This window comes from Melanotaenia boesemani, chromosome 19 (assembly GCF_017639745.1).
Source record: "Melanotaenia boesemani isolate fMelBoe1 chromosome 19, fMelBoe1.pri, whole genome shotgun sequence".
NCBI classification, from domain to species: Eukaryota; Metazoa; Chordata; class Actinopteri; order Atheriniformes; family Melanotaeniidae; genus Melanotaenia; species Melanotaenia boesemani.
The window spans coordinates 16,150,297-16,166,849 of record NC_055700.1 but is presented as its reverse complement, the minus strand read 5'-3'; the positions used below and the strand labels follow the sequence as shown (position 1 = coordinate 16,166,849).

The 16,553-nt window shown below is 38.8% G+C and overlaps 1 protein-coding gene across 3 annotated transcripts; it reads right to left on the bottom strand.

Moving 5' to 3' along the window:
- Nucleotides 1-1,907: 1,907 nt before the first annotated feature.
- On the bottom strand, nucleotides 1,908-16,313 carry osbp2a (oxysterol binding protein 2a). 3 transcript variants are annotated; one of them, XR_006008538.1, is made up of 15 exons: nucleotides 15,839-16,313; nucleotides 15,048-15,253; nucleotides 11,490-11,740; nucleotides 11,175-11,343; nucleotides 9,878-9,998; nucleotides 9,705-9,771; nucleotides 9,421-9,558; nucleotides 9,018-9,263; nucleotides 8,755-8,875; nucleotides 8,512-8,615; nucleotides 8,095-8,190; nucleotides 7,673-7,857; nucleotides 7,339-7,559; nucleotides 6,212-6,409; nucleotides 1,908-5,643 (listed from the first exon to the last, which is right to left on the bottom strand). XR_006008538.1 is itself a non-coding variant. In XM_041970805.1 (14 exons), exons 1-14 carry the CDS (start codon nucleotides 15,997-15,999, stop codon nucleotides 6,267-6,269), a joined length of 2,229 nt encoding a protein of 742 aa, XP_041826739.1. In that variant the 5' UTR covers nucleotides 16,000-16,313; the 3' UTR covers nucleotides 1,908-6,266. The 3 variants fall into 3 exon arrangements, 2 of the variants coding, with proteins under 2 accessions (XP_041826739.1, XP_041826740.1); XM_041970805.1 differs by having other exon boundaries at nucleotides 1,908-6,409; XM_041970806.1 differs by having other exon boundaries at nucleotides 1,908-6,409; nucleotides 15,833-15,899.
- Between the last annotated feature and the right edge of the window lie 240 nt (nucleotides 16,314-16,553).

The window sequence follows — 16,553 nt, the reverse complement described above, 5'->3', positions numbered from 1 at the left end:
CTCATTTCCCACTACCTCTACTGAGTCCAGGGGGCATCCCAGGACAGAACTGGCCCTCCTCACCAGTCTGTCCATTTTCCTCCTGTCTCTGTCCATTATGCTGCTGGTCCAGCAGACTATCCCATAGAAGATGGCTGAGGCCACCACAGAGTCATAAAAGGTCCCGAGGAGTGGGCGCTGCACTCCGAAGGACCTCAGCCTCTTGAGCAGGAACAGTCTGCTGTTGCCCTTCTTGACCAGGGCGTTGGTGTTGTCCGACCAGTCCAGACGGTCATTCAGGTGAACACCCAGGTACTTGTAGGACCTCACCAGGTCGATGTCCATTCCCTGGATGTTCACTGGTACAGGTGGAGAGTTGTTATGCCTGCGGAAATCCACCACCAGCTCCTTGGTTTTGCTGGTATTGATCTGGAGGTTATTCCGCAGGCTCCAGTCCACAAAGTCCTCATTACAGATGGAGACGACAGGGAGTACAGAGGACTTATTCAGGACTTTGTGGACTGGAGCCTGCGGAATAACCTCCAGATCAATACCAGCAAAACCTGGGTGTTCACCTGAATGACCGTCTGGACTGGTCGGACAACACCAACGCCCTGGTCAAGAAGGGCAACAGCAGACTGTTCCTGCTCAAGAGGCTGAGGTCCTTCGGAGTGCAGCGCCCACTCCTCAGGACCTTTTATGACTCTGTGGTGGCCTCAGCCATCTTCTATGGGATAGTCTGCTGGACCAGCAGCATAATGGACAGAGACAGGAGGAAAATGGACAGACTGGTGAGGAGGGCCAGTTCTGTCCTGGGATGCCCCCTGGACTCAGTAGAGGTAGTGGGAAATGAGAGGATGACTGCTAAGCTGTCATCCATGTTGAACAGCCCATCCCACCCCCTCCAGCACACCCTGACAGCTCTGAGCAGTTCCTTCAGTGAGCGGCTGCTTCATCCTCACTGCGTGAAGGAGAGGTACCGCAGATCTTTCCTGCCTGCTGCTGTCAGGCTTCACAACAAACTTAATGCCCGCTAGACTGAAGAATATAACGAACTATACGGACTTGTGCAATAACATATCATTTATCTTACTGTCCATTTTTCACTGCTGTTTTTGCACTACCCATTACCTTGTATATACATCCCCAGACACACCCCCTGTACTGTGTACAGGTTTTTTATTACATTTAGTCATTTATTTAACTATTTCACTTAGTTTTATTATGTTTAAGTACTTACATTTCTTTTTATTATCCTCTTAAATTGTACCATTTGTTGTCTATTGCGTGTCTTCTGCTGCTGTTGCGCTGCAATTTCCCCGCTGTGGGACAAATAAAGGTTATCTGAATCTGAATCTGAATCTGATAATAATGAGATAGTATCTCATAATTATGACTTAACTATCTCATTATTATGAGATACTATCTCATAATAATGAGATACTATCTCATAATTATGACTTAACTATCTCATTATTATGAGATAGTATCTCATAATAATGAGATACTATCTCATAATAATGAGATAGTATCTCATAATTATGACTTAACTATCTCATTATTATGAGATAGTATCTCATAATAATGAGATACTATCTCATAATTATGACTTAACTATCTCAATATTATGAGATAGTATCTCATAATAATGAGATAGTATCTCATAATTATGACTTAAGTATCTCATTATTTTGAGATACTATCTCATAATAATGAGATACAATGGGTTTTTTTTTTCGTCAGAGTGACGGAAATGGGCTTCCATAGAAAGCTTTAAAAATGTTGTCAAATGAAAAATAACCGAGATCTTGTTAGTCATTTTGGACAGTGTCCTGTTTTTTCCTTGATGTCTTCTTTATAATTTTCCCTTGTGAGAAAAAATATCAACATAAATTAAATAAACGAACAGATTTGACAGTAAACAGGCATAGTGGCAGCTTCATGTCTTTATTTAATCTCAAAAATGTAAAATCTTTGAGGTAAATGGGCACAAAAGGTGAATTCACATCATGTTTCAGTGATAATCCACAAACAAATTTGCAAGGTGAAGAGGCTTCATAAGCACGCCAAAACCATGCATAGCTATATGTTGCTATGAAAACCATTTAGGTATGTAGGATGTATAATTAGATAAACATTAAATTGTGATTATTTGAACAGCATCTAATTTCATGTATATTTTGTACCACATCTCATAATCTTATATTCATCACTTGTTTCACCAACATCTCAGTGACTGTATACAGCCTCAACTTTATTGAAGATTATGTATACACAACTTGAGATTAAACAGGGGTTAGAGAATAAATATTCAAGAAATGTGAAACAATACTTTTCATAGTTATAATGACTTAGATTATTCTATTTCTACTATATTGGTGCTATATACAGGCCACAACCAACCAAGCAGTCATACATGTTCATCATGCCCTGTACACACAGTATACAGTATACTTTACTGTGTATATGTATATACACAGTAAGGTATAAATAAACAGGCAATCATTCATTATAGTGTATTTCCCACTAATTTACACCAGTGTTTACAACTGCACAAAACCCTTCATGTGTCAATAAGCCTTTCTTTAACTGTTTTCTGGCTCTTCACTGGTGTTTATAAATCAAATTTCTTACTTATTTTTGATTTAATGGAATTGTGTTAATATAACATAAATGTAATTTTTTAAAACCTCTTTCTAACCTTGCAGTCTGTATTCCAAAGTGGTTTTTTATATTGTTATTGCTGAAATATAGTATGTTAATAAAGCAACACAATTTTCAGACATAAATCATCATTAGAGCTTGCCATTTCTAACACGATTATATGGGGAAGCAAGTTTGTTCCTACTTACCAATATGATAAACCCTGACATTCAGAGTAAATTTATTGCAAAATAATTCACCCCAAAGTAAACAAGTAAAATTTGAAGAAAATAAATGCCTTTTAGACTGTTCTAATCCATACAAAATATTCTTCATATGCAATACTCACATGGGACTTACTACTGTAATACATACATAGTAATTAAGGCTAAAATTGCCATTAAGCACCAATATAATCCTTTCCCAAGGAAATCCTGGAGGTTAATCAGATTTACACATCAAATACACTAGAATATTTGAGTCTGAAGATATGTTAATTGGATTCCAAGTACTTAATATAGTGCAGATAATGGACCCTTTAAGTTTCCCCCAGTTCTTTTGTTTTAAAATGATTTTAAACACATTTTTTTTCCTCAGCACTCCAGACACAATTTTCCACCAACAATTTTATAGATATAATGGCTGCTTCAAGTCTACAAACTTAGCACACCCCTCCAAGTTTCTTCTATTCTTCTTGGCAGAAACCTTAAGGTCAGTCAGACTGTATGGTGAGCAATGGTGTTCAGCCTGTTTTAGGTCTTTCTAGAGAAACTTGATTGCTATAAAGTCCACAGAATCTTTCCAAAGTTTTCATGAGGTCACTACTGAATTTTCTTCATTGATTGTTTAGCCGGTTGTCTTGTTAAATGTAAACATTAGCCATAGCCTGGGATTTTGTGGAAAATGTTTTATCCCAGGATTGCAGCTTGGGATTGGCCTTTGCCCCTATTCTACCTACTCTTCCAGTCCTGTTGCAGAATGATGCTGCCAATGCCATGTTTAACTGTAAGGATGATATTAATGAAGTAATGCTCAGTAATTCGTTTTCTCCACATTCACTGTTGTGAATTTTAGTCAAATATTTAAATCTTTCATTCAGACCAGACTATATTCTCTTTATGTTCTGAGTCATTCAGGTTCTTTTTGGCTAAATTTTAATAAGCAGTCAAATGAGGAATGAGGAATAATTTCTGTCTAACATAAAAAAAAAATAAAAAAAATTTGCACTGCCTCTAGCACTACATGACAGCACCTGACTACCACTTAATTATTATGTCCCATCTTGTTTGAATTCTTGCTTGTGTTGTTCTTACTCTCAAATGTAAGTTGCTTTGGATAAAAGCGTCTGCTAAATGACTGTACAATAGAATAGAATAGAATAGAATAAAGGCCTACTCGGGTGTAGGGCTGCATCGATGGTTGTCCTTCTAAGGCTCTCCTGTCTTTACAAATAAATTATGGATCTCATTCATAGTTACCATAGTTACTGGTAACCCTTCTGATCCCGTTTTTTCATCCCTGATTACTCACTTTTCTTGTGTGGCTAGATCTGGGTAGTCTGTTCTAAACCTCTTCCAGTATAGAATGGTAATGTCCTCACTCTCCTGTCCTGCAGTGCATTTAGACACTTTTAATGCTGCAGGTTTTTTTTTGTATCTTTTCGCATTTCTGTGCCTTGAAATGAACCAGTTTCATGCATCTACAGACAAGTCTCTCAACCCAGTGCTTTAGGTTTCACACTGTCAAACTCCCATCAGCTGTGAGCTACACAGAAAGGTGTAGATCCTCTTGATTTTGCTAAATTAATCCAATCAGGCACAAGTGAACTCCAAATAAGTTGTAGAAGCATCTCACAGATCACTAGGATACACCAGAGCTCAGTTGTAAGAGTAATAACAAAAGATTCTAATAGTTATGTAAACTGGAAACTTGAGTTGTTTGAAATCAATAAAAAAAAAAAAAAATCTGTTTGATTGTGTAGAAGATTATGTGCAGGCTGATGAGGAAAAAAAAGGTCTATTGTAACTGTATTTCTGAATTACTCATACGGTATACCAGTATTCTTATTAGAATGTATAAATAAGAGACAGATAATAAAAGGAATGATTAAAACAGACATAGTACAAGCAGCATATCCCGACACTTAGTCCCATTTTTGGATCCAGCTCAAAATTTCAGTAACACCCTCCATCATTTCATACACCTATTAACCCTTTAGGCGGCAAAGTTTTTAAAGACATACTGTAAATGATAAAAAAAAGTTGAATATAAACCAGAGTTTAAAATGGAAGTAAAATTACTCATCTAATTTTGTATTGTGGCATGACAGGTTGGAAGATGTGTTCAGGTACGTTATTATTATGGACAGATACCCCATGATTTCTAACACAAGCATCACTTTCGTTGTCGCTAGATGACCACTCGTCATCTTCAGGAGGCAAATTTTCCCCTCCAGAATCAGAGATGGCTAATGGCTGAAAAAGTACTTCATCCACAGAGAAAAAGCATTTTGATATGTTGCATACATACTCACAGACTATGCACGTTTCCTTATTGGCTCTGTATGAAGTCTTTCAAATGCAGTTTCCTTATAAACTTTGAATAGACCCTCTAATTTGCCTCCCCCACCCTCTCCTCCCAACCAACTGTGTTACATTGAAGATTCACATCATCACCATTTCATGGTGGAAGGTGGTAACAGGTTTAAGCTTTTTTTCTGGTCTGCAGCTTGTCCCAATTTTGAGATTATGGCGCTTAGAGGGTTAATACATCTAAATGACTTCATTTAGACTCTGTCTGCTTAGGAAACGTTTAAAAGCATTATGTGAAACTGCCTGTCTAACACCAGGCTCTGTCGTGTTCTCTGTAACTAAGTTCAGTGGTGAAATGAAGCAAAGTTGTTAAACTGGTGGAATAAATTTTAATATAACCAAAAGAAACAGTGATTACCTGTAAACCAGCTCGGTGTTCTCAGTCAGCTGTCATTCCAAAGAGATTGACATCTGCTTTGGTTTTTATGGCCTAGCAGTTGTTCGTTACAGGCCAGTCAGGAAAAAAAAGTACATTTTCAGGTTAACTGTGTGCAGTTTTGAGAGGAAAGTAGTAAAAGTCACAACAGAATCTGTACAGATCAGTAAATTAAGTTCTGGTGAGAAAGCCTTAAAGCTCAGGAGCAGGCTTTGTCCCATTCCTTCAAAGCCTGGTATCTCTGCCAGAGCCCAGCAATGAACAGTTTGTTCCAGCTTTGAGGAGAACGAGACATTCAGTGCTTGTACTAGACATCCATGCCCCCAAGTTATCCCATGAGGACTGCTTCAGTGCAGAAATTAGTTCTCTGTGAACCACATGTCAATCACGCAGACAACCAGGCACAAAGAACTTGAAATGCTCCCATAAATTAGTTCTCTACTGTGCTGAAGCATTAACACAAACTGAAGCCATGCATTCTGAAAACACAGCAGAGCAGAAGCAAGAAAATTAGAAAGCAGAAGCAGGAGTTTTTGTGCTTGAAAATCTGGGCGTGAGCAGCTGATGTTCACTCACACATGCATATCATAACTCAGACAAACAACTGTTAGTGTGTTCTTACATCACAAGGAGTCATTTAGCCTTTCTGATGCTCCAGCACCAAGGGGCATTTTGTCCTAGAAGATCTGAGGACACTGGCTCCAGTCTTGTCTTTCTTTGGCTTCCCAGTAGCCACCTCTGTAGATGTAAGTGATTTCTCCTGTATTTTCATCCGTTCTCTTCTCAAACCACAGTGGCTGGTAACCCTCAATGTCTTGCCCTGATAATAAAGAGTAAGGTCCTCTTAAGACACAACGTGAGCAGATAGATTTTCTTTTAAAATATGAAAATGTCTTGAAACTTCTATACTCTCTAAAAATAAGACCCTTTATGTGTTACTTTTAGATCTACGGCTTTAATCGAGTTTTAACAACCACTTGTCCAAACTGAAGTCAACAGTGCAAAATTATCTTTTCTTTCCTAATTATTCCTTTAGTCTGTTATTTTGTCAAATTATGACCTAAAACATCATTAGATTTCCACACAAGTCCTAAAAGCAGATGGTAAATCCATTTTAACAAATGTAAAGGAAAATGTTAATCTGATCGTATTTCAGTGAATTCAACACACACAAAATGTCAGGAAATCTGCCAGAACTGATACTGAATGAAAAACTGATCATCCAGCAAGACAGTGACCCTGAGTACACAAACTGTTACTTCTGTTCTTACTAAAGTGTACTTAAACAGACAGGTATATATTTTGGTTTGACTTAATCTGGTAGAAATGCTAAAAATGAGCTTGAAGCAGCAGATCATTGGAGTTGAATAGAATCTGTTCTGTATGAGGGAAAGTGCTAAAATTCTTCCAAACAGATGGGCAGTACTGATTAACAGATATAGCAAACTATATAGTATAATAAGGTGATCACACAAATACTGAAAGAGAAGTTTGATATACTTTTGTCACTGACAAATATCCTCAGCAAATAACAAGTATGTTTAGTATTTTTGTCTCAGTTGCTTCAGTGGCTTCTCATGATCAACTTCCAAAGCCTGTGTGAAAATCTTATGATATTCTACAGAAATGTAGAAAGTTCTATAGGATTCATAACTTTCAATGACAACTGTATGCTAGAGGTTGTGTGAATGAAGAGATAAAAGTCAGAATCTCTTTCATCACTACTCTCTCTTTGGTTTTAGTACCCACCTTCCTCCAGGGCCTTATTAGCTTGTGCCTCTCTTCTTTTCCTCTCTAGTCTCTGTCGCTCTTCTAGTCTTTGCTTTTGGATGTTTGCTTCATCCCACAGACCTGCTTCCATTAGTCGCTGGTCTGGCCTCAGACGACTGTCAGTGGGTGCAACACCCTCCTCTGGCTCATTCAAGGTCAGGGCCAGGGAGGAGAAAAAGTGCATGTTCTCTGCATTATCTCTGAGGCACAGAGAGATAGACAAAGGGGATGAGAGCGATAGGAAAAGACAAATCATAAAGGAATACACAGCATAAAGATGTAGGAGCAGTGTGTTAATGTATTATAAACCTACGGCAGAGGATATTTCTTCCACAGCAGTTTGGGCTGTAGAGTCTGATAAACTGTTTTTTGTTTGCCTTCAGAGCCTCCACATCCTTGGCTGCTTTCCACTATTTTAGCACTTTCCATTTTGTCATCCCAGGTTCCCGACAGGATGCAGTGAGCTGTGCCCTCTCTGTCCTCCACAACTCCTGTCACCTGCAAAACACCAAAGACAATTACACACAGGAAGAGATCAGTTACATGCACACTACACAGACAAGCAAAAAGCAGAGGAGAAACAAGACTCTTGCTGTTAATGTGAGAGAAGAAAGAAAACTCTATACAAAGTTTTGTGACATTTCCTCTGTATAAAATACTAAGATATCTAAATTAACCACGAACCACTAAAAGGCAGGTTGAATGCTGCTGAATGGAAATGTAATATCGACTTACTTTGCGCGGGACTTCTCTGGAGAAGTAGCTATATGGGGAGAATTTAAGACGGCAGGTGTCCTTTGTTGTGGTATTGACAATGTCAATGTCTCCAGACTGCCAACAGCATCGGACAGGAAGCCAGCAGGAAGAGCAGATGTGACTTAAATTATTACGACAAAAAATTGAGTCTCCCAGTAGCACAATCCAACTACACCCATGAACACAAATTAGTTTTTATTTAGTTTGTGTCCAATTTTTCTAACTTTTCATTTGCCAAATGCTTATTGAGCCAATTATTTTCAGCAGGTTCTATTTTTTTCATTTTTTATTCTAGTCTAAACCTATGCAAGAGCTCAGAGAGCTTATAGTTTTGTAAGCTCCTCTACAGAACCGATAAAACTGACTTGCAAAATGCTTAAGATTAGAAGAACGCACCTGATCAATCCACAGCTTCCCTACAATAATGTTGTGTACTGTTGATGTGACTTTACTCCACACATAGTGGTTTCCACCTGAGTGGAACTGCAGGTGGATGTTACCTGTTGTACAAAAGGAAAATACATGCAGATATTTGGATGTATTTATGGATTAGATTCAGTTTGTGGTAATAATATGTTATTACATTATGACTATAGGTTGATCTGCTTTAAGGCAAAATCTCAACTGATTGCTTCATACCTAAGGGCACAACAGAAATATATTTCCCGCGAAACTTGCTATCAATGGTTATATGCTGCCACAGAGTCCATCCTCGCTGGGACGTCACATGGTGGGCAGCAGCTGGTGGATGATGACTGACCTGAAAGGAAATGACGTCAGCTGGAGTCAGCAGAGGCAAAGTACTGTAGATCAGTGGGGTCATTTAATCTCTGTATGTGTAAAATAAATGTATAAGAACGTAGAAATACAGTTAATAAGACTGATCTTTTTTTTTGTCTCACCTGCTCAGAGATGGAGCGATACCCATTCTCCTCCAGTCGGTCCAGTTCATAAGTTTCCCCAAGCAGAGGATTGAATGGCTTGGCTGTACGATGGACTGTGGTGGAGTAGGAGGATACAGAAAAGGCAGCCACAAGGCACATCTGCTCCAGAGATGAGTCGCAGCGAGCTGCCCGGTCCAGCAGCTCACTGTATTCCAGATCCTCTGTCAGACGCTGCAGCATTGACAACGGCTCATTGAAGTTTACCTGCAATAACACAATTCAGATTTTATAAAAGCATTTTTAGTGCGTGGTAGTATACATCAAACATTTATTAATTAATATCAGATCATATCTCCTGAAAATGCAACATTACTGCTCATTTGTGCTAATTTCTGCAGAGAAGATTTAAGATTTCATTTACAGGCATGGGTATCTTGGAGAGGTCTTTGCCAATACAGTTCTTCATAATGCTCCACAGGTTAAGGGAATAATTTGGTTTGTCAGGAATACGGCTGCGCCTTGTTCTTTGTAGTTGCATGTGATTTGTGCCTGAGGTGTCCTGTAAAGGAACACAACAAAGAACAAAGCTTTAGGTTAGGTAAAAACAGCCACAATAGAAAAGGTGATACATGTAGATGATAGTTCACATGCATAAAATACACTTGAGTAAAGTGTGTTTTATTTATGAGTATACTTGGTGCATACATTCTCATTGTGAGTCCAGTCATTGGGAACTCCTCCACTCATCATACTCTGATTACTCCCTGAGCGCCTAAGAGAAAGCAACATACTTTAAACACAGTTCAAAACAAGAGTTCTCCTGGCTAGAACACAGCTTTGAGATTCTTGTGCATATAATAATAAGTGGCGTCCCTTACTTGTGTTGTATGTTGCCAGTAGCAGTCACAGTAATGAACGCTGGAGAGTCCTCCATGGCATCAAAGAACTCTGCATCATCATTCTCATCACTTGCATCCCCCTCCTGTGACCGATCCACGCCTACAGCAACCAACACAGGACAGGTTAGCTGAAGTTTCTTAAATCTTTATGTATTATAACTATACACAGTAAAATGATGCCACACAGAAGTTGGTCCAATAAAAAAGACAAAGAAAAAAATGTATTCAAGCTATAAACATTTTTATTGTGACATCATTCAACCTAATTATAATTTCTTATGTGTTTTAAAAGTGATGAAGCCACAGTTATTTGGCCTGTTTATTGCTTCGTAATGTTTGACTTGTGTTTGTTTTGTACTGCCATGAGAGCAATTGTCAGCATAGGAATATCAATACTAATTACTTCATAAATCAAAGTTGGTTTGGTTCGCTTGTAACTGATTTAAGGTAGTTAATTTATTGATTGGTGGGTACCTTTAAAAAGTTGCATCGATAATTACTTTTTGTATTCAACAGTGCGTCCAGCCTGTTGCTGCATCTCATTCCTTCCATAAAACTGGAAATACTTTGCATATGTCATTATTTAGAGAATTTAACTGGATCTCCATGAGTGAAATGACACTTTTCTGCTGTCTTTGTCAGCTTTATGAAGGCATTGGCTAGAAATGTTAATACCAAGCCAGCACAGAAAGAGAAGGTAGGATTAATAGCACCCAGCACATCCAGACTGGAACCGTTTAAATTTGAATTTCCCCATCTGAGTAAAGTCATTTTGTTTTCTTTGATGTGATGAAAACACTCTGGGTTTCATCTATGCTTTACAGTTTTAAATTGCAACTACACAGACAAATCCCTCCTTAGTTTCCCATTTTATTATTATGGTGGTTAATAATATCCCTGCCTGTGCTATCCAGTCATGTGATTCCAGCAATACTCTAGACTCATTTTTTAGTATCCATGTGTTGTGTTTTGCTTAATCGAGCGTGATTTGAGAACCTTTGTGCATTGGTTAACTTAAAACTGACAATGTGAAACAAACAGAAACAAAATTTTTGCTCACAAAAATCAACAAAGATCCTAAAGAAACTATTTTTTATCAGTTTTGCTGACAACAAACTAACAACTATTGGAAGAGTATGTGACATTTTAGTTATAAAAATGCATAACTGCTTAAAGCCAGAAGAAGGCAACATTTTTATTTAATCTAAATATCTTTTGCCTTTTACTTAGCAAGTACCCAGCTTGTCTAGGCGACAGAAAAAATTGATGTGATCACCTGTATATGAGGTGGGCTTCTCCCTCCAGGCTCTCTCTAGGCTGTTGTGCTGTTTGGCTAACTGTTCAATGGTCTCCTCCAGATGGTGACGCTGTTCTCTCTCATAGTGCAGAACCCTCTGCCACCTTCGGCTGTGAGATTCGGCCACATCCAAAAAGTCACGGCAAGCCTGAGGTGTGAACACAACGCACTTCAAAGGACGCAGAAAGCACGGTCAAGCTATGTCTTCTCATTAAGAGAGACATTCACAACTGATCGGTATCCCATTTACAGTGATTATATACACCTGCTCAAGCTTGAATCGTATGAACTTACATTGATCATAGCATTGGAGGTGATGCGGAAGAGGGTGGCTCGCTCATTAACAGCTTTCACTTTATCTGGGCTGTCAGTAGATCCACGCAGTTCCTCAAGCTCGCTGAGGGAGCGCTGGAGGGCAGCACCGTGCTTTCCTATCAGCTCATTACAGGTGCTCAGATCCTCCAGCTTGCTGGCCAGAGACTTGAGCACTCCTTGGGTTAGAGCACGGTCTTCTTGAGGTACAGGGGCTTCATCTCCTGAGTCATCTTCACTCAGACACAAAAACAAAACCAATACACCAATAATTAACAAAACGGGTTATTACATCTGAACATATGGGTATTATGGTTGCAGAAATTATACACTGGAGTAAACAGCACATGGGAAATTAATGTCTCACCAGACAGACAGAGAAATATTTTTTAACTATTCTAAATTTAGACTGAGACGAGTTGAGTGTTAATGGGGAACGGAAGGAAGAAGATAATAACACTTTACACCCTGGTCTCCCCCTAACCCATCTTCTACAAGAGAGGAAAGCTGTGAATGAACACAGTTGCCTTGGAAACGCAGGCCTGTGCAGTCAGGAGGCAAGGCTATTTTTAGATAAAGAGGGAGAAAAGGATGACGCACTACCCCTTTCCTCCTCCCTTTCTGTCTCTCTATCCCATGCTGGCATAAGCTGAGCCATCAGTCTTAAGGTTTTCAATGTGTCCAAGGAGACTGGAGTGATTACTAGGCATTACATAGAATATTTATGACATGAGTTTAACATTTTCTTCATGACTTACAATCCTAAGTTGTCACTATTCCCCTTATTGCCCTTTTTGTTGATTAAAAACAAGGTTAAATATTATCTCTGTTCAATTTCCAGACCATGAAATTGAAAGACTAGATTTTTACAGTTTAAAATATTCTTATATTTGCTATATAAGTACTAAATCATAACGTTGAGTAATGGAATGCTTAAGGCCTCTGCATAAGGGAACCAGCAGGGAAATAAAAGTGTGTGAAATTTCTTTACTGTTGTAAATATTAGCAGAAATAATCCAGCTTTAAAACACATGTAACCACCTCAACCCTGTATAATGAAAATTATCTAGGTCAAACGTTCTCTGCTAAAAGAAATATTGTGTTCAATTTATAAATTCACAAGCATGTGGCCTGTATCAGTACTGGCACGGAGACAAACTACAACCCTCTATTGAAGGGAAAATTAAAAACATCAAGAAAAATCTGGATTAGCAAAGTCCCTGGAGAGGAAGATTAAAAGTGAGAGGGTGAAAAATCCTTAATGCTTCTGTAACGATTTCATGACCCACATATAGCAGACTGATGCTCAAGGTGGAAAGAATTTGAGCTGTGAGACCATCTGCCATCCAACATGCCTATATGGAGCCATACAGCCATAAAACTCATCCATGAAAAAATAATGTGTGTTTAAGGAAAAGACATAATGGTCCAGTCTGTGCAGTAATGGATTGTTTTTTCACACAGGAAACTGGAGAGTCTGAGACCGAATGGTGACTCATCATTGAATCATAAACAGACACTCACACCCACAGGTGATAGAGGGAGCATCATTATGGACACAGTGTAGGAAGAAAGAGTCAGAGTTTAACATCAGGGGGGATTTTACTTTAAGGTTCTGTAAAACAGACTGAGCATTTAACTGTTAAAAGTTTGCTGTATCACAGTGATGTGCAATGATTCCACCCATGCAAACAGCTGTTTTCAATCACTTTAACACACCTGTATTTAACAGTCACAACATACAAAAACTGGTATGTGCTTGTTGTGTCAGATATTGGATGATAGCGGCCTTAATGCTTCTGCAAACTCCACTTAATTACTGCTGTTATAATCCAATTTAGCCAGTTCATTTGTCTTGCAACTAAACCCATAACTACTCATGCAAAGATAATCTGTAACCACCTAAACATACAAGGATTTGCTTTTCTACTTACAGTTGAATAAAGCATGCACCAGCTAAGCTCTTCACAGTTGTATGAACCAGACAAAACACATTAAGATGCAGATTTTAAAAATGATGAAAATAATTAACAGAAAACTGTGAGGACAAAACATAGAAAACACATTTTGGACTGTGAGAAATCTGAAAAGGAGTGGAAAGTGTTCTGAAAAAAAAATATAAACTGGTTCAGCTCTTTAAATCCTGATTACATTTTTAGCTTTAACAGCTTAAATGCAGCTTAAATTCCTCACATTACATTCAAGGTCTCCCAATGCTAATGTAGTGCGAGTGACACAAAACACTGATTTGCATCTTGTTGGATCTAATGTTTTCCTCAGCATTAAAGAATGCTTCTAAGCAAACATTTCTATGATGATTTCTTTAGCAAATGTAAGTAATCTTAGAAAAAAAAGGAGCCATAGATTTGGTCCTACTGCTTTGACTTACAGTGACTGAAAATTACTATGAGGTTTGGTCAATTTTAAAATCTTCATTTCCATCAAGAACAGAATGACAGTAATTACTAAACTTAATGAACTCCACTAAAAAATACATTTTGGGACAAATTTCAAATACACAAATAGATGCAAGAGAGCATGCAAACAGACAAAATTTATCTCCATTCTTTTTCTGGTATTTGTAAAATAATTAACAGCTTACTTACAAGGTGACACTCATTGAAAAGGCTCTACCTGTGCGTCCCTATTGTCCACGGAGTGTACGGTAGAAAATAATTTCAATGAAACTCGCTCGCACCCGCCTGCTCTCCCCCTCTATTTTTTTTTTCTTTTATCCCTCCTGCAATCATAAAGGGAGGAGGAGTCACAAGAGGAAGGTCATTTCATTCAGTGCTGACTGCCGTCATAGTGAAGGAAACAGGGACGGAGAAAGGATACAGAGTGGGAGGGAGGTGGTGGATGCATGTATGTTGGTTTGCATTTGTGCAAAAGACTGCACATCTTTGCCTTTTTTTTATTTTAAAAATCCAGAAAGAAGATTTGAGTGAATGTGTTAATAGATTTAGAATAAAAGGATTTTGAATTTTAATTTAATATATATTATTTATTATTTATTATTTATATTATATTAATATAATATTCCCTGAGGGGAAAAATTATGCTGGTTTAAAAAAATAAGCTTAAAAACTATTTAACATGACATGGTTAAAAATGCTACAGCTTTTTCATTATAATCATAACCTTGCCCAGACAGACTGCTCCCATAGGAACATGTGGAATAACACTGCCCCCTAGTGTCCTGTTGTGTACATGACACTAAAAGCTAGAAAGAAATACAATATGTTTTCAGGGAAGTGGGTCTTGCTTGCATGAGGTTGCATTCAGGTTACAGCTAAAATTAGTTTGACTACAGACTTTTACATGTGAACCATGTTGTTCCTTTAAAGCACATTTTCTAGGTCAGCCCATTTTTTTTATATGAAAAGGAACAGATTTGTAATAACAAAAATAGGACCATAGACAAAGTAGTTTAAATTAATAAAAGGATTTGAAAAGTCTAAATTTAATTAAATATTTTTAACACTATCTCTGCTAATAAAATCTGTTTGGATCACAAGGAGTAAAAAAGATCCATCTCACCTGAATGATGCATCAGGAGGGTGGCATTGGCCTTGGCCTGCTGCAGAGCTGACACCCATCTCTGACACTCTCCCTCAGAGGTGGCCTTCAGGTGGTAGCTTCGGCCACCACTGGTTAACACCAAGTGGCAGGTGTCACCAACCTCAATGTGTGCTGTTGCCAAAGGAATTGTACCCCGGCAAGTGTGGGCCATCTCAGCCTGAGTCCTTAAGGGAAGACAACATAAACTGAGTTATTAATAGCAGAGTGTGACTGCAGAACAAAAAGGCCAAAGCCTCCCTGCCCAGTTAAAGGTTTCTATGCTCTATTTGCAATATGGAGCAGGTCCATTTTAAAAGTATGCTACACTTAGTAGAGCTGTCTGACAACCTAGACTTACATGTCATACACAAGAGAAGGTTCACCTCAAATTTAGACCTTCATTCATGCTCCATTAACAGTCTGAATGCTGCTTCATGTGACAGGTGTCATATTTGAATCATATGAACATTTTGGTACAGTTTTGCAACAAAACACACACATGGAAACAATAGATGAAATGTAATTTAGGCACAGGGTTAAATCTGTATTTGGAAAATGCACCATTTTGTATTATGATTATAACAGGTGATTTTTGTGGTCTGGTGCGCTCTCTCGCCGCCACAAAAGACAAAAAGTTTGACTTTACATCCTAAAGGAAAATATACTTTCCGTCCCATCATGTCTGCAAACATGCGGCTAGAAATGGCTTTGCTGTAATTCTGTGAGTAAATATAGCTGTGAGCGGAGCTCTATCCATTAGTTACCGTCACCTGTAGTAGGACAGCAGGCCGTTGCTGAGGACGAACCACCGCCGCTGGTATCCTTTCAGATAGTTGGTCCATTTAAAGAGCCAGCCTTTGTGGGTGTCCAGACACGGGAGGTGCAGCCCAGGGAGGGTCGGGGAGGGTAAACTCTTCACCAGCTCGTTCATTTCCCCCTCTTGGCCGTCAACGTCCCTCTAGCGGGATGGACGGAGACTCTGTGCAGTTTGTGCGGAGTTGCTGCCTGTCAACAGCTGTACGGGTAGCTAGCAGCGCGCGACGCTGCGCGGTACTGCCCTCCTCTTCTAAAGCTGCCGCTAGCTTGCAGCTGTTTATGTGCCCCTGCGCTCTGAGATACTTTGAGAATATCTCTCACTCATATTTTTTTTTTATCTAGGAATGCATAACAAACCACATTATAGCAGGAGACTGCAAAAACGCTCCACTTTAACTGCGTACTGATAAAGCCGGTGGACGTGAGAGAGGGGGATCATGATGACGTCCTTATCACAGGATTGTAGCATATGGGTGCTGGTCTGTGTGTGTGTGTGTGTGAGAGAGAGTGTGTGTGTGCGCGTGTGTGCGAGAGTGACATATGGCATTTTCTGCGGAATCTGGAGAATTTGGCTATATGCTTTACATTGATTTGATATTTTGTTTAATTGAGATTTATTTTTAATGCATTACAATTCAGCAATTGCGTTGAATATCGTAACAAAATGTA

What these genes read in the sequence shown, in the direction of transcription:
- osbp2a (XM_041970805.1), bottom strand. Translation starts at nt 15,999, where the DNA reads ATGAACGAGCTGGTGAAGAGTTTACCCTCCCCGACCCTCCCTGGGCTG. An exon ending in ACTGGACTCACAATGAGAAT is followed by an intron (nt 9,559 to 9,704) that starts GTATGCACCAAG and finishes GTTCCTTTACAG; the next exon opens with GACACCTCAGGCACAAATCA. An exon ending in TATTTCTGTTGTGCCCTTAG is followed by an intron (nt 8,616 to 8,754) that starts GTATGAAGCAAT and finishes TTTGTACAACAG; the next exon opens with GTAACATCCACCTGCAGTTC.